Genomic DNA, 22,134 nt, shown 5'->3' with positions numbered 1-22,134 from the left:
TCCAGGCAGCATCCTGGTAAATCTCCTCTGCACCCTCTCGAATGCCTCCACATCCTTCCTATAATGAGGTGACCAGAACTGAACACAGTACTCTAAGTGTGGCCTAACTAGAGTTTTGTAAAGCTGCATCATCACCTCGCGGCTCTTAAACTCAATCCCGCGACTTATGAAAGCCAACATCCCATTGGCCTTCCAAACTGCTCTTTCCACCTGTGAGGCAACTTTCAACGAACTGTGAATATGAACCCCCAGATCCCTCTGCTCCTCCACACTGCCAAGTACCTTGCCATTCACCCAGTACTCTGCCCTGGAGTTTGTCCTTCCAAAGTGTACCACCTCACACTTCTCCGGATTGAACTCCATCTGCCACTTGTCAGCCCAGCTCTGCATCCTATCAATATCCCTCTGTAAGCTCCGACAGCCCTCCACACTATCCACAACACCGCCTATCTTAGTGTCGTCTGCAAACTTACTAACCCAGCGCTCCACCCCCTCATCTAAGTCATCTATAAATATCACAAAAAGTAGAGGTCCCAGAACCGATCCCTGCGGGACACCACTAGTCACTGCCTTCCAATCCGAGGGCACTCCTTCCACCACAACCTTTTGCTTTCTACATGCAAGCCAATTCCTAATCCACACAGCCAAGCTTCCTTGGATCCCTTGGCCTCTGACCTTCTGAAGAAGCCTACCATGAGGAACGTTATCAAAGGCCTTACTAAAATCCATGTAAACCACATCCACCGCACTGCCCTCATCAATCCTCCTGGTCACCTCCTCAAAGAACTCTATCAGGCTTGAGAGGCAAGATCTTCCCTTCACAAAGCCATGCTGGCTGTCCCTAATCAGTCCATGATTCTCAAGGTGTTCATAAATCCTATCCCTTAGAATCCTTTCTAACAGCTTACCCACCACAGATGTGAGACTCACCGGTCTATAATTCCCTAGCCTACCCCTATTACCTTTTTTTGAACAAGGGGACAACATTCGCAACCCTCCAATCCTCCAGCACCACCCCCGTAGACAACAAGGACTCAAAGATCCTTACCAGCGGTTCAGCAATCTCCTCCCCAGCCTCTCGAAGCAGCCTGGGGAAAATCCCATCAGGCCCCGGAGATTTATCTGTCTTAATATTATTTAACAACTTCAACACATCCTCCCTCTTGATATCAACAACCTCGAGAACATTACCCCTACCAGCACTCCCTTCCGCATCATCAAGACCCCTCTCCCTGGTGAATACCGAACAGAAGTACTCATTGAGAACTTCTCCCACTTCCGCTGCCTCCACGCAAATTCTCCCACCTTTGTCCTTAATCGGACCTACCTTCACCCTAGCCATCCTCCTACCCTTCACGTACTTGAAAAGGGCCTTGGGATTTTCCTTAACCCTACTAGCCAAAGCCTTTTCATGTCCCCTTCTAGCTCTCCTCAGCCCTTTCTTAAGTTCCTTCCTTGCTACTCTATATTCCTCACGGGCCCTGCCTGAACCTTGCTGCTTATACCTCACGTATGCTACCTTCTTCTCCCTAACAAGTCGTTCCACCTCTCTCGTCACCCACGGTTCCTTCACCCTGCCATTCCTTCTCTGCCTCACCGGGACATATTTATCCCTAACATCCTGCATAAGATCCCTGAACATCGACCACATCTCCATGGTACATTTTCCTTCAAAAAGGACATCCCAATTTACACTCCCAAGTTCTCTCCTTATAGCCTCGTAGTTAGCCCTTCCCCAATAGAAAAACCTCTTGTCCTCTCTGCACCTGTCCCTGTCCATGACAATTTTAAAGGTTAGGATCCCCATCCCAGTCACTAGTGTGACTCCCTAGTAAAATCACAGGTGACCATAGCAAAGTCATATCTTCAACTGCTGTAGTTAACAAGTGTTCATTATCAGGATACTCATTAATAATATTGATGTTTGAACTTCAAGGGTGATTAACATCTATGGAAGTACATCAAACAGAGTCAAGGAGTTCAGAAGGAAGGAAGGAACTAAGAAAATAGGCCAGCAAAAGACATTCACCCATGTTGTAAGTAGCGGCCAGTTATTGCACAGCAATAACAGACAAAATGGATGAGAGGAGATGAAAGGCAGAAGATAATCTGAGGAGGGCAAAGATGATCTTCATCATTTGCGCCATCAGTGTTAAGTTTCAAGGTGCATAACAACAAAGATTAAGCAACAATAAGGAGACAAAACATTGTGTAAAAATGTACCATTTTATTACTGGGAACACTATAAATACCTCAATCTCACCACCCACGACAAATGTTATTTTGATGTATACAACTTTGCTTGTAAAAATACTGAATAGGCCAACTTCAAGGATGTAAACAAGCTTTCCAGGATTAATGAAAAATTACTTTGCAGTTTTTGCCAACTGTCAAAAACTGAGAACAGTATAACTTTTAATGATAACATAGTTTCACTCCAAATCTAATTCTGCTTCTCATTGTCCTGCACTCTTAAACCTCATCAGCCTCGGCCCATAAATTATCATTGACCTTAATAATGAAGAGAGTTCAAGATTACTGAAGTTAGTCTTACCAGAGCAGGTGGAATCTCAGTCCGCAGTCGTCCTGTGAACATATCACTCCAGTGACATTTCTGAGGGGAGGATAGGAAGTGTAATTAAACCAAATGGTAACCACTGAAATTCTATTTACTGAAGTTAAAATTAAACACTTTTCTGTGAAGAATTTTCCCAGCTGTTTACTTCAAACATAATTGTACTTAATTGCAGAATTTTTTTTATTCACTTAGAGAAACAGAGCCATTGCTGGCAAGGCCAGTACTCATTACCATCCCCAAGTGCTCTTGAGATGGTGGCAGTGAGCAATCTTTTAAATCACTACAGTTCTTGTTGAATATACACACACAGGGGCATTATATAAATAATTTTAGTAGTCAGCAAATATTTTATATGCTAAGTGTAGAACTTCATGGAATTTTTTTGCACCTCACCAAATTCTTGGCCCTATTTTGGAGAACACTAAAGAGATACATTTTCTCCCACTTTTGATAACCATTTTAAACTGATGATCTCTATTACTAACACCCCCCCAACCCCTGGAATTTGGATTAATCAATTCACTACCAATGAACTATAAAATGCTATATTAGCCTGCAAAACATAACAGGAGTTTTTAAATAAAACTGTTCTATGAGATGAGGGACCAGATAATATATTTGGTAATGGCACAGGGAAGAGCTTTTCAAAATAAAACTTGTTCCAATTATGACAAGACTTCCTGTATCGTCCTAGAACAATCTCTGATAACCAGTGCACGCTCAACAGCACAATAATAGAATCATTGCAAAGTATAATCTTCAAGTACTCCATGTAGTTTACACCCATAACTTACTCAGAAAAGGGCAAGCTACCACCAGAGCCATTGAACATTTACAAAATGAATGGGATACTCTTTCTGAAACTGGGATTTGGAGATATTTCCAAGAAAGATTAATAAAAAAAAACTTGAGCGGAACCTTTAACATAGCAGAGCATTCCATAGCTGTTGACAGGAGAGTCAGACAAAATGACGCCCAGCCACAAGAGCAACAATATGATAGCAGAAGACAAAATCCTGGTTAAAGGGGCAGTTGTTAAAGGAGTGGATAATGGAAGATAACTACATGAAGAGGGATAGAGTGAAGACCAAAGGCAGAGTTAAGGCACAATCTAGAATTAGGTGGTTGTGGGCCTGGAGGAGATTTGGGATGTAGCAGACAAGACTAGAGGGCTTTGAAAATAAGGGTACGATTTCTTAAAATGAGGCACTGCTTAACCAACGAACAGGATGAATATGACTTGTTGAGTGTTCAAATGTGGGCATGTCCCTAATATCCACAGTACATATTATAAGACTTTCCTTTTGCAATGATGAGGAATGTAAAGTCCTATAACATCTCAAATTCCACAACCGTGTATTCTCAAACTGAATTTCTTTGACAAGAAATTTTTTCTTCGGAAAAAAAACTTGTGACTGGGTATGTTTCCAGCACAAGCTATAAAGTGGTCCAATTGGAATGTTTATTCTTTTATAAATATGAAATATAAATCATTTTAAATTAGCTTTGCTACAGATGTAGTTTCCATGTGCTTGGGTGAAGTTAATGTTGAACCTTTTGAAAAATTAACTATCTTCAAACAAACTACATTTTTGGGTACTAAATACTGCTTATGATTTAATTTACTTAAATGATAAATATCCTATTTTTAAAAGTTCCAAATTAATAAATGCCAGATTACGACTTATCTCCCTGTAGTTCCGCTGATTGACAGCAGGATTATGCTCCACACAAACCTCCCGTACTACTTCATTTAGATGCACTGTAACATGGATAGAGATTCACATACACACAAAGCCACATCCTAACCATACTCTGAACTCTTTATTGGATTAATTGGTAACTCAATTACAATTCTTAATTTTAAATTCTCTCACAAGTAGAAACCCAGTCTAATTCCTCTAAAATTTAAAGAATTCTATTAAATCACTCCTTTTTTCCTAGAAAAAAAATCTTTCCTAATAGTTATAACCACACATTTGGTAACTAGTTTGCAACTTTGTGTTTATTTGCATTACAATAAATAAGAAATCAGAATTCTGCAAAGCACTCCAAATGTGACGTAACCAAATTTCTCTCCAGGTTTAACATACTTTAAACTTAACACAAGTTAAAGATTATTGAAAAAAGAACAGAAAATGCTGTAAACACCCAAGTCAGGCAGCATTTCCAGTTTTCATTTTAGATTCATTCAGCATCTACATTTTCATTTTTATTACAGACACATAACCTGTTCAACCTGGAATAAGAAGGTTCATTTAATCACTACAGGTTTGTAAGGACATAGAATGAAGGTGTTTGGTAAGACAAAATCAAAAGGATTATATATTTTATACACAGCGAGTGAAGTCTGGGGTAAAAGTGGAAGCAGATTCAATTGGAGCATTCTAAAGGGAGCTGGACAAGCATCTGAAAGGGAAGGATTCGTACAGATATGGGGAGTGGAACTAGCTTGATTGCTCTCACATAAAACCAGTATGGCCTCCTTCCTTTGTTGTTTCCATTCTTTGAAGTGGGATTCAATTTGTGGTATTACCATTGAGCAACGGTTGTCACAGGTGCACAGTTGGTAACAGTACAATAATATAGGATGAATACTACTTTGAAAATAAGTGTTGAAATGAAGGAGGAGTGCAGAGGTCTGGGTATAATTACACAGATCACAAAGTGAAAAACCTGACAAATTAGACACTTTCTACAAAGGGAACTAAAAAGCAGGAAAGGAAACTTGAAAAGCATCTTGGCTAGAACAGGCTTGGAGTATAGTTAAGAGTTTTGGTCTCCTTATTACAAGGTAAAAGCATCTACTAGAATGACATCAAAATTCTTAGTGTTTTATCTCGGAGGAAAGAAAGATGTTTGGACTCTTCTTGCTAGAAAATAAAGACTGAGAAAATTGCCCAGTAGAGATGAATGGATTATGGTTGCACACAGAGGTTAAAAAAAAACAAGAATCAGGATCCATAAATAACATGGTCATTAATAGAATCCAAAAGGGAATTCAGGAGGAATGAGAAAATTTCTACCACAGAGAATAATTGAGGCAACCATCATGAATGGATTTAAAGAAAACACAAAGGAAGGAAGGAATAAATTGATAGGTTAATGATAAGAGGAAATAAAGCATGTGGAGTATAAACACCATGGACCCATTCAACTGATTGTCCATGTGTCAATTTCCATGTAAACTGCAAGATGAATGGTTCCATAATCAAGCAAAATTTGATAAGAATAGTTAAGTGCTATTGTTTATTTTTTTAAATTAACAGACTGGACTTGAGTCACAATTACATCAGTATTTGCATTTATTATCCAAAATGCTAGAGCACACAGGGTTTGTGTCAATTCTTACAAACAAACAAGGATTTTGTTTGGCCTCCAACCAGTGCAACACGTGTGCATATATGCTTTAAAGACAGCATAGACTTGATTATTGGATTCATCTTTGGTACTGGGTACTAGGAAAATACCGTGAAGACACAAATGTAACATCCATACCTGCAATTCCTTTTTATTAGCAAGACTTCGAGCAATGGCCTTAGCAGCTTCCACACCAATTGTATTTCCTTCCAGGCAGAGTGCTTGTAGATGATCAAATTTCTCAATCTCTTCAATAATTTCAGCAGCTGAACAAAGAATACATGACATGAGTGGACAGAGATTAAAGAGACAAACAAAAATCATTAAAATATAGGGGTAAAAATGTCAAAGGTTACATTTCTCTGTAAATTATTTAGATAATTGAAAACAATACCATGTATAATTTATGTTTATGTTTTTCTTGTGAATGCTGCTTATCTGATGCTATGTGCCTGTGATGCTGCTGCAAGTAAGTTTTTCATTGCCCATGCATACATGTACACATGCACCTGTCAATAAATTTGACTTTGACATTACTGTCCTCAGAATACTTTTCATTCCAGCTGTGCGTTTGAACTTGGTCAAGAACTGGTTGACAGAATCACTATATGAAATAGCAGAGCACCTTACCAAGAATGATTTAAAAACGAGTGTTTTGACGAAGGGTCTTGAACCTGAAACGCAAACTGTTTCTCTTTCCATAGATACTGCCTGACCTGCTGAATATTTCCAGCATATTTTTTTCCCCAGATTTCTAACATCTGCAGTTTTTGATTTCCAATTACGATTTGATTGTGTAATTACAGACTGGATGGCAGTGGGGAAAATGAATCAAGATTTTATTTATTACGATGTGTTTAAAGAGCAAAAATATTATAAGCAAGGTGGAAAAGCTTGATTAAGTCTCACACATCTAGGAGCAAACTACTTGCATACCAGTTCATGCCACAAACACTCCACCTCAACTGCTTCCTCCTCAAGTTTCCTCCTCTTGGAATCAGTGGTGAATGCTATTGTTCCAAGGGTGCTGCTAGTCCAGCAATACCTCCTCGAAACACTATTTTTCAGGTACAAGGCAAATGCTGCAGCATTGTACTGGAATGCATTATATTTCAATTAGCCTCACTGCAAATGTGTGAATCCTCCAATTAAGGTGTAACTTGAATAGGAAAGATGAACCTATGGCCTCCTTGATTTATATGGCTTTATACTACAGCACACTACGTACTTACACACTCAGCCATCAGACAAGTACTTTTGCTTCTGCAAAAGCATCCTTCTCCAGAATAGAACAGCAAAATGTTTCCTCTGCTCTACCACTATCAGATTCCTACGAAGTGTTTCTCCTGGCAAACTTGCTTATTCTACCAATTAAGTTAACACAAGAATGAGAAAAAGGCCATTATGTCCCTTAAATTCACCTCTCATTCAATAAGATTATCATTAAAATGATCTTGCTCAAAATGTTGGTTCTCCCTGTAATCCAAAAACCTCTTGGTTTGAACATACTGAATGACTCATCTGTGATTCAGCAGGGCACAGAATTATAAAGATTCACATCCCTCAGGAAAGAAATTCCTCCTCTTATCAGTCTTCAATGGATGACCCATTATCCTAATACTAATGCTAAATTTCCCGCAGGAGAAACATCCCCATTATGACACTGTGGCAATCACCGAGTCATGGCTTTATGATGGATGTGATTGGGAACTGAATGTCCAGAGTTACAGAGTGTATAGGAAGGATAGGCGGGTAGGCAGAGGGGGAGGTGTGGCCATGATGGTTAGTAGTGATATAAAATCAATAGAAAGGAAGGATATTGGGTCAGAGGAGGTGGAATCCTTGTGGGTGGAGCTAAGGAATAGCAAGGGTAAAAGGACAATAGTAGCAGTCATATATAGGCCCCCTAATAGCAGTCAGCAAGTGGACGATAAGTTGCAGTTCGAGATAGAAAAAGCATGCCAGAGTGACAATGTGAAGATAATTATGGGGGATTTTAACATGAAGGTGGACTGGGAAATCCAGAATGGCGGTAGTACTCAGGAGAGGGAGTTTGTGGAATGCCTAAGGGACGTTTTTCTAGAGCAACTTGTTGAAGAGCCCACCAGGGGATCGGCTGTTTTGGATTGGGTGATGTGTAATGAACCGGAGGTGATTAGGGAACTAAAGGTAAAGGAACCACTGGGAACCAGTGATCACAATATGATTGAGTTCAGTTTCAAGTTTGAGAAGGAGAAACTTATAACTGGTGTATCGATATTTCAGTGGAACAAAGGAAATTACAATGGTATGAGAGAGGAGTTGGCCCTAATTGATTGGAAGAGTAAGCTGGCTGGAGGGACGGCAATGGAAGGAATTTCCACAGGAAATAAGGAAATTGCAGGATAGATATATTCCAAGAAAAAAAAGGTGGTTTTCAATGGAAAAAAGGCACAAATGTGGATAATGAGAGAGGTGAAGGCTAAAATAAAAGCAAAAGGGGCAGCGTACAAAGAAGCAAAAATTAGTGGGAAAACAGAAGACTGGGAAGCTTTTAGAAACCTGCAGAGAGAAACTAAGAAGGTCATTAGGAAAGAAAAGATGAATTATGAAAGGAAGTTGGCGGATAACATTCGAAAGGATACTAAGAGTTTTTTTAAATACATAAGGGGTAAAAGAGAGACACGGGTTGATATAGGACCAATTGATAACGGTGCAGGAGCTATTATAATGGACGATAGAGAGATGGCAGAGGAATTGAATGAATATTTTGCATCGGTCTTCACCGTGGAGGACATCAGCAATGTGCCGGTTAGTCAGGAGTCTCATGAAATGGAATTGAGTTCAGTTAAGATTACTAGGGAGAAGGTGCTAGGAAAACTAAATGGACTAAAGACTGATAAGTCTCCCAGACCGGATGAGGTGCATCCCCGGGTTCTGAAGGAGGTGGCTTTAGAGATAGCGGAGGCATTGGCGATAATTTTCCAGAAATCAATAGATTCCGGCGTGGTTCCGGAGGACTGGAGGGTCGCAAATGTAGTTCCGTTGTATAAGAAAGGTGGGAGGCAGCATAAAGGAAATTACAGACCTATTAGTCTGATGTCAGTGGTGGGAAAGTTATTGGAATCTATCCTCAAAGACGGGGTTACGGAATACCTAGAGGCGCAGGGCAGGATAGGTCCTAGCCAACATGTTTTGTGAAGGGAAGATCCTGCCTGACCAACCTATTGGAGTTTTTTGAAGAAATCACAGGTAAGGTGGATAAGGGAGAGGCGGTAGATGTTGTGTATTTAGACCTTCAAAAGGCCTTTGATAAGGTGCCTCACAAGAGACTGATTAATAAGATGAGATGTCATGGAATTACGGGTAGGATAACAGAATGGGTGGAGCATTGGCTGGTTGACAGGAAGCAAAGAGTGGAAATAAAAGGATCTCGTTCTGGTTGGTTACCGGTTACTAGTGGTGTGCCGCAGGGGTCGGTGTTGGGACCGCTCCTTTTTACCTTGTACATTAATGATTTGGATGATGGAATAAATGGTTTCGTGGCTAAGTTTGCGGATGACACCAAGATAGGGGGAGGAGTAGGGAGTATTGAAGAGATAGGAAGGTTGCAGAGGGACCTAGACAGTTTAGGAGAATGGGCAAGGAAATGGCAGATGAGATTCAATGTAGGGAAATGTGCAGTTGTACACTTTGGAAGCAGAAATAAGCGGGCAATTATCTAGGAGGAGAGAAAATCCAAAGCACGGAAGTACAAAGGGACTTGGGGGTACTCGTGCAGGATACCTTAAAGGTTAACCACCAGGTCGGATTGGTGGTAAAGAAAGCGAATGCTATGTTGGCATTCATTTCGAGAGGTATAGTGTATAAAAGTAAGGAAGTGTTGATGAGGCTCTACGGGGCACTAGTGAGGCCTCATTTGGAATATTGTGCGCAGTTTTGGGCCCCACATCTTAGGAAGGATGTGTTGACGTTGGAGAGGGTTCAGAGGAGATTTACGAGGATGATTCCAGGAATGAAAGGGCTTACGTATGAGGGGTGTTTGTCGGCTCTTGGACTGTACTCACTGGAGTACAGAAGAATGAGAGGGGACCTCATAGCGACATTTAAAATGTTGATAGGAAAGGACAGAGTAAATGTGGCTAGGCTGTTTCCCTTGGTGGGTGAGTCCAGGACCAGAGCGCACAATCTTAGAATTAGAGGGTACAGTTTCAAAACAGAGATGAGGAAAAATTTCTTTAGCCAGAGGGTGGCGAATTTGTGGAACTCCTTGCCACGTACAGCAGTGGAGGCCAGATCAGTGGGGGCGTTCAAGGAGGAGATAGATAGATATCTAAATAGTCAGGATATCAAGGGATATGGGGATAAGGCCGGTAATTGGGATTAGAATCGTTTTTTTTTCTTCTTCTTCTTCCCCCATTCCCCATTTCTATTTCCCTTTCCTTGGAGCAGACTCAATGGGCCGAATGGCCTGCTTCTGCTCCCTTGTCTTGTGATCTTGTGAGCTAACTTGTCAAGGACCATCAGAATGCCACGTTTAATTGGGATCAGCAATCATTCTTCTCATCTCCAGATAGCTGTTCTGCTCAATTTTTCCTCACAAGGTAATTCCCTCATTTTCTCCCAACTTGCATCCAAACACATTTTCATCATCTGATATTTAGCTTAATTCTGCTTCATTCCCCCAAAGGATTCTTTAATTTCACGTACCAGCTTCAGCTGTGTCGAGCTTTAGGGCATGGCCTTTGAAACTCAGCTCCCCTCCACCCACTTGAGTCTTTGCAAGAGAGTCCGCCAGCTGAGAGATATCCTCAGAAGCCATCTCCTAACACCTGTTGAGAAACAGCCATTTTAGGCAGAGTTAAAAATTTAGAAAAAACAACACAAAAAATATCTGCTATTTAATTAGCTTAGTAGGGAGAGCATGCAGGCAACAACTCCTAGATGCACAACAGAAGGAATTACTGTAACTAGGAGTCACTTGGGAGTTCAGTAATAATCACTGTATTTAATTGCAGCAGTACCAGGAAGGAAAAGTCTAATGTTAGACCCCTAAACTAAAAGTTGGTGAAGAATCTGACATTAATATTAATATCACAACTTGGTGCAACATCAGTCAAGGCCATAAATTTCTCTTTGATAACTGTATATGGTGCTCAGGATGAAAGAACACATGGTCTGCTAGAGATTTCTCTCTGCTCCCCAGTGTCAAGGGATGAAGCAATCCACAATGAGGAAGTATTCCACCCAAGAAAACAGTAATACTTGACAATGAAGAGCAAAGTTTAATGCTTCTACAAGACATGGTCTTGCATATGATTAAGAAAAATAAAGTATTTTGAGCTTGCAAAACTGATCGTAGACACACTTTAGTACTTATGACCAATGTGAAGGGATTTTGTTTGCAGAAAAGAATATAATACAGGCGACTCCCACTTAACAGGGGGTTACGTTCCTAGAAAACAGTCCATATTGTGATTTTCTGTAACACATTGCTACATCATCTGTGCATGCATCAACAGATGCAAGTTGAAAAAAGTGTTTAACCTTTTCCCTCCCCCCCCACATAAACATCACAAGAACAAATTTTTATTTCATATTCCAGATTTTTTTGCTCGTGATCTGTGAGTTCCGCAAGAGTGAATTTCCATTATTTTAACTGCCGTAATGCCGGGGGTGGGGAGGTTGCCTATATGATTTCTTCCTCTTCAAAATGGAATAAAAAGCTTCAGGAAGAATTACATAGCAATCAGGAATTAAAATAATAACTTGGAGAAATACATCACAAATTATTTTCCCTCCCAATGAATTACAATGCAATTTTATTGGTTTCAGTTTCTGTTCCCACACTATTACCTCGATTTCCTCAGATGTAACCCTGACCTTTGTCTTTTCCTGCATGTACTGTTTATCGGTCACATCTCAGATGACACAGTTCTCCATGTGCATACATTTGGATTTATCACTCAACCAACCCCACCGTCAAATTGGTTGCAAAGACTTTAGTCTTCCTAGTCCTGCTACAATCTCTTGAAATTGATTCTATCCCTCCCATCAATAATTGTCAAAATCCGAAGCAGACTGCTCATAAACACTGTATTCTATTCAACTGAGCAAAGTTTCCAACAGCACATTCTGAACAAATCTACACTGCTCCAGAGTGACAACATCACTCACTTTCGCCACTCCAACAAATTATCTACTTCTAAAACCCGGATCAATTCTTTTGTGACCTACAGACCCAATGATCTACTGGATACTTTCTCATCCTCAGCACTCTGCTCATTTGATCCAAAATTCTGTCATTGGTACCTTAACGTTCCTCAATACCTCTTTTGTATTGAAACCCCTTCAATGATCTCATCACAGTACAACTTCTTGCACTCCTACAATCTGCACTGAAATCTACATCCAACTCAGGATCTTGGGCACTCAGATTCCCCTCAGCCTCACCACCACCAGTGGATCTATCAGGTGTGTAAAGCCAATGCTTGGAAATTCCCTCAGTCTCTCCTATTTTAATTTTTCACTTAACCTTTTCTTTGACAAGCTTACTTGCATACTTTGATTTGCCCCCATGTATTGGCTAGAGCCATTTTCCAACATCAGTATCACAGATTTTCATCTACAGAATTGGGATGTTAGTTGGCAGTTCAACTACATCAATAGTGGAATTGCTCATTCATTAAAAATGAATGCCCTAGAACTGAGTGTGGAAAACATGAGATACAGCATTACCCCTTTGTAATACTCTACATCATCACTGCCTTTTAAATGTTAAAAGTTTTTAGACATGCTTTTGTTATGCAAAACACTTTTTGCTTCATCTCACATGGAACAGTAGCCTAGTGATTAAATCACTGCCTGAGTAATCCAGAAACCCAAACTAATTATCCAAGAAATGAATTCAAACCCCAAAAGGTACAGATTTCAATTCAGTTAATTCAAGAAGTCTGGATTTCTTTTTAAGAACAGTTAGCATCAGTAATGTTCACCATGAAACTATTGGATTGCCTTAGAAATTGTAAGCATCTTTTGGGGAAGTAAATCTACCACCATTACCTGGGCAACTCCAAATCCAGATCAATGTGGATCAACTATGAAATGGCTAAGCAAGTCACTCAGTTGTCACCAGCATCACCGCCACAAAGGCCATTAGAGATAAGCATTAAACATGGACAATCCATATCCCGTAAAGCTCTTAATTTATGCTACAATACTCTAATTTTATTCAATATCAAGAAATTATTTGATTATCAATACAAAAAAATTTCCTCAATGTTATTTTAAAAATATAAAATCACAGGCTAATAACAAGCAATTAGTATCAGACCAAATAGCAATCTCTACAGTGGATAGATATCAATTAGCAAACAAGCATGATAGCCAAACATTTAATAGCTATCTTCCTGCAGAGTAACAACCAAAAGAATGGAAATACTCATCAACTTTTTCCCCGTTCCTATGAAATTGAATTTAATTGTAAAAGATGTTTGATAGCTAATAAGGAAAAATTACAAGTCTCAGCACTATGGTGTTAAAAATCAGACAATCAAATTTAAAATCTGCTCCATTAACAAGCCTTCATCACCATGACAGCCAACAGTGGCATCACCATACATGTCAATCAGATTTTGAAAAAGTTGCTTGACCTGCTGAGTATTTCCATCAGTTACCGTTTTTATACAAATGACAATGTATGCTCACTGTACGTTGCTCATTCCTGCAAGAAGCCTATAGCATAAGTAATTTACAGACTGGAAATAGATCACTCAGATAGTGATCACTGGACATAATGCACACAAAACTATTGAGTGCAACTCTCCTACTTTTATTGCTATAGCTTTTCTAAAAATGTACAAGTTGCACCTGTTTGCTTTAAAAGAAATAAACTTGTGTTTCTGTAGCACATTTACAATGACTACAAAAACAAATGTTGATATATGCTTTCAATTTACACACATGGTCCAGCAAGCAGCAAATGCGATGATTAATCAGCTATTATTTTGTCACTGTCATTCAAGGATAAATGTTCCTCAGGACACTAGAAGAACTCTCCACACTTTGAATTGTGTCATGGGATTTTTTTTTTAAAAACACACCATACATACAACCTCGATTGAAAATGAGTATGTAAAATAAATTTCATACTGGAGAGAGTGGAAACAGGAGAGATTTAGGGAGAAACATTTAAAGTGTGACACCAGGCAAATTAACTTTTAAACAGGTACAAGGTATTTTTCAGGATGAGCCAAAGCTTCTGGGAAGATGACTAGAACATATTTGAATCCAAAGATGGTAAAGCTACAGCCAAGAGTTTCAGCAACATTCTAAACGGAGGTGATAAAGTGGACTACAAACATAAACACAAAATCATGACAGGACGGAGCCATCTATTTAGCCATCATGCCCATGCTGGCTCCTTGGTACAGCTTTTTCATAAGTTCTAATCTCCCTTCCCCACCAAGCACCTTTTAAGATCTTTGAAAATACTTAGACCTGTCCTGTCTTGAGAATGTGGACATGTTATGTTTTTGTGTGAAATGTGAAGACCCATAAATCAACCTCAAAAATACTCTCAATTCATTTTAATCAAATTGCTTCCACTAGCTGTTCATTGAAAGATGTCTGTATTTTACCCTAGTTTTCCGTAGCTCAAAAACTCTCTGTAGGCATAACTTCCTCTTAGAAGGGCAGAATCCGTAGCCACTATTGTTTCTGAAAGGACAACTTTATTCAAATATCAGTAATATTATGGAGATTTTCATAACACAGGTACCAAATCTTTACAAAATAACTTTTCCATTTCCATGAAGCTTTTATTATGATAAAAGTGACTGGAACACTGGACATTCAGCTGCTCAGTTCATTCTCACTAATTATCTTAACTCGGCCACCTCTTAATGCACTTGCTGACAAAACAAAAATCAATCTCAAATATCTCCAGTCTTTCTCAAGTATTGAAACAGGAATAGGCCAAAGAACCCCTCAAGCCCATTTTACCATTGAGCTCATGGATGCTCTGTGACCAAACTCCACAAGCCCCTATTTTTCCAATATCATTTAGTCTTTGGTTAACAATCTACAAACTTCAGATTTAAAATGAATGAAACTGGCATCAACTGTTATTTCTGTAAGAATACCCCAAACTTCTACCACTCTTTTCATCCAGATGTGTCCTAACTTTACTCCTTACAAGGTATGGTTCTAATTTTTAAGGTTTAGCCCTAAGTCATAGTTTCTTCTGGTTGAGTCAAGTCTATCAGTTTCCCTTTAGCTTGAATACTTTGGTCAAACACATTTTCACCTTACTTTGCATAACCACTCCTCTAATTTAAAACTTGAGTCCAGATACCATTCTAGTATCTCTTCTGTTGCACACACTCCAAGGCTTGGTGCACAGAATTACAGTCTTCCAAGTGTGGTCTAACTAAAGCTTTGCACAGGTTTAACATGATTTATACTATCCAGGTCCAAGCAGCCATCTGTGGAAGGAGAAACACTGAATGCTCAGAGCCCAGGACCATCATCATACTCCAGAAGATTTCCAGCATCTACATTTTTTGATTGACTTATCTCACATTCTATTCCTCTTGCTACAAAAGGCTGGCATTACACATACCTTTTTGATTATTCTATGTCCTTGTCCATTAATAATCAATGCACATGGAGCCTTAAGTATCTTTGGACCTCCACTCCAATCTGTTCTTTCTTGGCCCAAAGTGGATCACCTCACATCCCTTCAGTGAAATCCTTTTTGCCACGATTTTGTCCATCAACATAACCTAGTACTATTTTTGCAATTTCACACTTTTTAAACACTTATGACATTATATACTTGCACATCCAACAAATACAGGGTTCACTATCCCATCATCTAACTCAACCAGATAATAAATGTAGCAAATGGTTTAGGTTCAAAATTGGCAATTTTTCAAAGGACAGCTGTTAGAGTAACTAAACTACAACTTCCTGGTTTCCTTCTGCCAACATCAGAGATTAAAGTCAATTGCTCAATTTACAGGAAGAGTTACTAAACTGAGAGAATTTGATATTAGAACAACTGAAAAGTTCTCACACACTTCAAAACCCAGGAGATGAGAAACTTCTGACCCCAAAGGATGGCACTCTATACTGGCACAATTTGAACACAATATATGTCAGAATGTGCATGATGGGCTGAATGGCCTCATCCTGTGCTTTAATAGAATTTTGTGACAGCTACCCAAAATTAGATTGATGTGTATTTTCTTTGGTTTATCATATTATTCTGCTCCACTGCATATAACGATCAGTGACTTATCAGTGTAATTTCCTGTTTTATATACACTGTCTCCAGAATCCAAAATCCTCATGATCAGATTTTTCTTCTCAAATAAAATTGTAGAAAGTATTGATTTTGATATGCCTTATGTGTTTCATTTCATACTCCTTTTCTACAGTTTGTTACCATTTGCTGTTCTTCATACATTTCCCATGTACCAGAATCAATGTTTTCACTCTGCACTACCCCTTACTTTTGTTTTGATATCCATAATAAGTACTGCTCTTGCCCCTTGGGAGCACAAAATGGTTCAGTATCATGCTAATTTGACAGCTTCCTCCAATCCTGTTATCTAACCCTTCAAAATTTCCTGGAGTTTGTCTTACGCTGCTGAGAATCCACTTTTCCAAAATTTAGATTCTCAGCAATTTGTGTTTTTTTTAAAAACAATAAACACAATGTAATAGATTTATACACACCATTCTGCTGCATTAATAAATCTACTATGCCCTTTCTTTTACAAATCCATACTGGCTTTATCTATTCAGCTGAAAATTGAAAGATCAGCACACTCACTCGTGAACAGAGCCTCGCAATTTCTCAATGACAAATGTTAGATTAACAATTTCCTCTCTTCCCTCTGGAAACATTGGCGATTAAAGGGCAATTCCTCAATCTAAAGTACTGCTGAATTGAGACACATTTTGGTCTTCCCGCTCCCGGTACAAAACTTGGCTACTTTTCCATCCTTGACTCAGATGTGAAAATTCTGCAGGTAAACAATCGGCTTTGTTACACGCCCGCCCATTTCACACGCAGCAACCAAGTAAAACTAACTTCTTCTAGGCCTCTGGCAACACCGTCGTGTCATCATGGGGTGGGAAGGCCACAGTGACAGAGGGCAGCAGGCTGCCCTGCTCCTCACCCACCCCTCTGAGTGACCCAGAGGACAACCTCAGGTTCTCTGCCCGACCCAAATGACAGCACGCCTTGCCTCCAAGTCAGTGGGCACCCGGTCCCACCCCATCCCAACTACGTGAGCACAAATATAACACTCCAGGTGCGGTACTAGGGGAATGTTAAAGGCTCCACCCTCCAGATGAGGCACCAAACCGAGAGCCCCGTCGGATTACAGGGAACATCCTGATATTTGGGAGCACGTTGAACTCACTGAGGCGACAACCGGACACCGACCCCACACCCCCCCCCCCAATTCCCTCAGCAGCCAAACACCTCCCGACCTCCGTCCCGAATGCCCTCACACCGCGCCTCCTCAGCCCGCTCGTTGTTTATCACTGACCCAACACGTTGCTTCGATTAATAAATCGATTAAAACCCACATGTTACTCTCAAATCATCATTCATATTAATTCATCGAAAATTTCACTCAAATAAAAACGTAAATTAAATGAGCAAATAAAGTTTTTAAAAATTACCACAAACCGTTCGGATTTAAAGAAATTTAACAGCGCCCGCTCCACGCGCCTATTTTTTGACTTAATGGCGGTCAACGCTTTTCAAACCGGCATCTAGCAAGTTCCGCCGTTTTCTTCCTGCGCATGTGCAGAGGGCCGAGCATCATGGGAGTTGTAGTTCTTCCCAATGCGAAGCTCCCTCCGTTGAGGTCGGAGCGCTTACAATTCCCAGTGAACATTGCGCGAAGGGGTTTCCCCGCCCTTTCCATCGCAGAGCGGGTGAGAGGATCTGGTGGATAGAGGTGCTCGACCGCACCACCTGCAGGCGTCGGGGATTATTGCAGACAACGCGGGGACCCTGTCAAATGCTCTCCGCGTTACAAATTGCTAATATCCCACCAGACAGCAGCAAACTGGCTTCATTGGTAATTCCTCTACTATATTCCCCATCAATATTTACCGAAGTGGGCAGATCAGGCAAAGCCAGCCACGAGTGGTTTATCTCAAAAATGGCACGTCTGACAGTGCTGCACTCCCTCCATGTTTCACTGATAGGTGAGATCAATTCCATCAACTCTTGAGTAGATGTGTTAGAATCCACAGTTACCTGATCCTGAGCCAAGGCTGATACTTTTATTTGCAAATGTAAGTAGTTTATTTACATAGCACCCTTTACTTTGTAGGACATCCTTAAGTATTTTGTAAAATGTAGTTAATATTTTATAGTCTTACTGTAGAAACAAGATCTCACAAATATTAATAAAGTAACCAGCAAGTTAATGTATTTGGATGCATCAATCCAGAAGCATTTGCCAGACCTTTTACAAGGACGTTGCCAGGACCTGAGGGCCTCAGTTATGGAGAAAGGTTGAGCAGGTTGGGATTTTTTCATTGGAGCATTGGAGAATGGGGGCTGATCTTATAAAGGTGTAGAAAATCATGAGGGGCATAGATAGGGTCAATGTGCACAGTCTTTTTCACCCAGAGTTGGGGAATCAAGAATTAGAGTGCATGGGTTGAAGGTGAATGGGGAGAGATTCAAATGGGAACCTGAGGGGCAACTTTTTCACCCAGAGAGTGGTCAGTATATGGAATGATCTGCCAGAGGAAGGGGTTGAGGCAGGTACATTAACGTTTAAAAGGTACTTGGACAGGTACATGGATAGGAAAGGTTTAGAAGGATATCGTCCAAATGGGACTAGCTTGGATGGGAATTTTGGTCGGCGTGGACTAATTGAGCAAAGAGCCTTTTCTCGTGCTGTAGGACTCTATGAGTCTGTGACTAATCGTTCACATGGTGCTGTGAATATTCTGCAACCACTTGCACAGGTAGACAGGGGTTTGATCAACACATAATTTTATAGATGACAGCTCCAGCAAGTCACCACACTTTGGGTACAATTTCTGTCTAGAATTCAAGCTCAAGCTTTGCTTTTGATTCAGAGAAAGAGCAAATAATATTCTGATAAAATCAAGACACGAACTACATTTCCCGCACCAAAGATGCTGCACAGCCTGTTTTTATTTCAGCAGGTTGTTAATTATTAATACAAAAGTAAAAAAAAACACTATAAAAAGGCAGCATTCCAATCTTGAGGAAAATATTAAGAGGAGAAAGAGATCAAAATTCTGGCACCAAGCACAGAAATAACCTGACTGAGAAGGCCATCAATGGGTCCAAGAAGTGAGCACTGAGGATCTCATTCAATGTGTGCACTTCTTCCATGTTTGCCAAGAAGTGCTTGAAGAGATTCCTGTGTCCACCTAGTTTTCTCTGACCAGTGGATAGCAGGGGGACGTGAGTGTATCATCCACACTGCTGCCATCACCCCTCTGCTCCTACTCCCCCTCACTGGGATAACATCCAGATAAATCTATATTAAATTTGCTCTTTTCAATGAAGTTATAAATCGCAGCCAGACTGCCAGGAATAAGAGTTCCTTGGCTTAAATTGAAGGAGAGGTATTGAAGATACAAGGAAGAGCTCCGGTCAGTGTTGGGGATCTCAGCATTAGAGAGAGAGGTGGGCTAAGTTCAACTTGGGACGTATTGCTTCCTTCTGAATCAGTGAGCAGGAAGGCGGAGCACTGGGTGGAGAGTGCTGACAGGCGATGGAGCAGAAACTTCAGCCTTAAACCTTCAATGACTGAACAGATGTATGTGATTTTAATCCGGAAACCAGCAAGGCGGCCAGAGGGAGGGAATAAATCCCATTGAAAGAGGTAAATTCAGCAAAAATACAACACGGGCAAAGAGATCGTTTTAAGTTGGTCGGGCGTATTAGTGTTTATTCCTCAGAATCTCTGTTTTCAGCAATTACAGGCTTAGGTTTCGGTTTCTCTCGCTTTTAACGCTTCTTGCATTCATGTGGTCCGACCTCTGGACCCGTTTACAGTGGAGCCGGGGAACTGTTGTGAGGTCGGGGAGAGAGCTACGCAATACCGCGGCTTCAGTTTGCATTGTGGGCCTTGCCTGCGGCTAATTACTTAATTTCCAGGCAGGCAGAAGAGCTAATTTGATCAATTCATAACGTGCATGTGCTACATCTAATTCTACTGATATAAACATATTTACATAAAGAAGAAATCTAATACTCTCATTCGTAATTTAGACATGCCTTCCTCATTTAAACGTTGAAAATAACTGAAATCTTCTTTCCAAGTCTCAAGTACTTGTTTTTGGCATAAAATTTCACCTATTCTTACATTTCACACACTTAAACACAACTTCCATACGTTTAACTAGGATCGTGATCTGGACAGTCTTCCTGAGCTTCTAATTTTAAATTTTCCATGATTTGGAGAGGTCGGGGGCAATCAATTTCTTTTATTATTGCAGTTTAATCACTGGAATGAAGTAAGAAATTTGTGCATCTCAGACCATAAGACGCAGGAGCAGAATTACACCATTCGGCCCATCGAGTCTGCACCACCATTGGATCATAGCTGATTTATTTTCCCTCTTAACCCCATTCTCATGCCTTCTTCCCGTGACCTTTGACATCCTTACTAATCAAGGACCAAATCAAGAAATCAACTTTCACTTTAAACATACTCAATGACTTGGCCTCCACAGCCATCTGTGGCAATGAATTCCACAGATTCACCACCCTCTGGCTAAAGAAATTTCTCCACATCTCTGTTCTAGAAGGATGTCCTATTCTGGGTCCTAGACACTTCCACTACTGGAAGCATTCTCTCCATGTGCACTCTATCCAAGTCTTTCAATATTCGGTAGGTTTCAATGAGATCCCTCTTCATCCTTCTAAATGCCAGTGAGTACAAGCCCAGAGCCAACAAACGTTAACCATTTCACCCCTGGGATCATTCTCGTAAACCTCCTCTGGACCCTCTCCAACACCAGCATATCCTTCCTTAGATATGGGGCCCAAAACTACTCGCAACACTCCAAATGTGCTCTGACCAACGCCTTATAGAGCTTCAGCAATACATTCTTGCTTTTATATTCTAGTCCTCTTGAAATGAATGTTTTTACCTGTACTACCTCAATGCACTCTGTACTAACCCAATGTAACTGCACTGTGTAATGAATTGACCTATACGATTGGTATGCAAGACAAGCTTTTCACTGTACCTCGGTACAAGTGACAATAATAAACCAATACATTGCATTTGCCTTTCTTACTACTAACTCAACCTGCAAGTTAACCTTTAGGGAACCCTGCACTAGGACTCCCAAGTACCTTCGCACCTCTAATTTTCTGAATTCTCTCCCCGTTTAGAAAATAGTCTGCACCTTTATTCCTTCTACCAAAGTGCATCACCGAGGCTGTATTCCATCTTTGCCCATTTTTCCCATCCTGTCTGTCCTTTTGCAGACTCCCTGCTTCCTCAACACTACCTGCCCCTCCACCTATCTTTGTATCATCCATAAACTTGGCCACAAAGCCATCAATTCTGTCATCCAGATCATTAACATATAATGTGAAAAGTAGCGGAACCAACACAGACCCCTGTGGAACACCACTAGTCACCAGCAGCCAACCAGAAAAGGCCCCCTTTTCCCTACTCTTTGCCTTCTGCCAGTCAGCCAATCTTTTATCCATGCTAGTACCTTTCCTTTAATACCATGGGCTCCTATCTTGTTTAGCAGCTTCATATGAGGTGCCTTGTCAAAGGCCTTCTGAAAATCCAAGTAAACAACATCCACTGACTCTCCTTTGTCCATCCTGCCTGTTACTTCCTTAGAGAATTCCAACACATTTATTAGGCAAGATCTCCCCTTAAGGAAACCATTGCTGACTTCAGCCTATTTTATCATCCTCTGATCTTATGTTACTTCTTGCTAAGGATTTGATTTCATTTTTTACCAACAGGGCCACCCCACACCCTCTGCCCACCTGCCTGTCTTTTTGATGGGATGTGTATCCTTGGATGTTTAGCTCCCAGCTGTGATCTTCTTTCAGCCATGACTCTGTGATGCCCACAACATTGTACCTGCCAATTTCTAACTGCACTGTAAGCTCATCTACCTTGTTTTGTATACTGTGTGCATTCAAATATAACACCTTCAGTCCT

The 22,134-nt window shown here is 40.4% G+C and overlaps 2 protein-coding genes across 5 annotated transcripts in view; one reads left to right on the top strand and one right to left on the bottom strand.

Annotated features, from left to right (window-relative positions):
* The window catches only part of rangap1b (Ran GTPase activating protein 1b), a 74,292-nt gene that overhangs the window by 32,069 nt on the left and 20,089 nt on the right, over positions 1-22,134 (bottom strand). For 2 of the 4 annotated variants that reach the window (XM_052043160.1, XM_052043161.1), the window contains exons 2-4: positions 10,628-10,749; positions 6,077-6,204; positions 2,555-2,614 (exon numbers count right to left, since the gene is read on the bottom strand). In XM_052043160.1, the coding sequence (XP_051899120.1) occupies positions 2,555-2,614; positions 6,077-6,204; positions 10,628-10,739 (300 nt within the window). In that variant the 5' untranslated portion in view covers positions 10,740-10,749. Of the gene's footprint in view, positions 1-2,554; positions 2,615-6,076; positions 6,205-10,627; positions 10,750-17,617; positions 17,745-22,134 lie in introns of those variants that run through there. The other 2 variants (XM_052043158.1, XM_052043162.1) reach the window with 2 other exon arrangements.
* Positions 19,677-22,134, top strand: part of zc3h7bb (zinc finger CCCH-type containing 7Bb) — a 100,863-nt gene continuing 98,405 nt past the window's right edge. Inside the window, 1 exon segment of the mRNA XM_052043153.1 lies at positions 19,677-19,818. The gene's annotated coding sequence lies outside the window, so the exon portion shown is untranslated.

This window comes from Pristis pectinata, chromosome 33 (assembly GCF_009764475.1).
Source record: "Pristis pectinata isolate sPriPec2 chromosome 33, sPriPec2.1.pri, whole genome shotgun sequence".
Taxonomy (NCBI): Eukaryota; Metazoa; Chordata; class Chondrichthyes; order Rhinopristiformes; family Pristidae; genus Pristis; species Pristis pectinata.
Note: the sequence above shows the minus strand (reverse complement) of the source record. Positions and strands in the feature narration are given on the sequence as shown.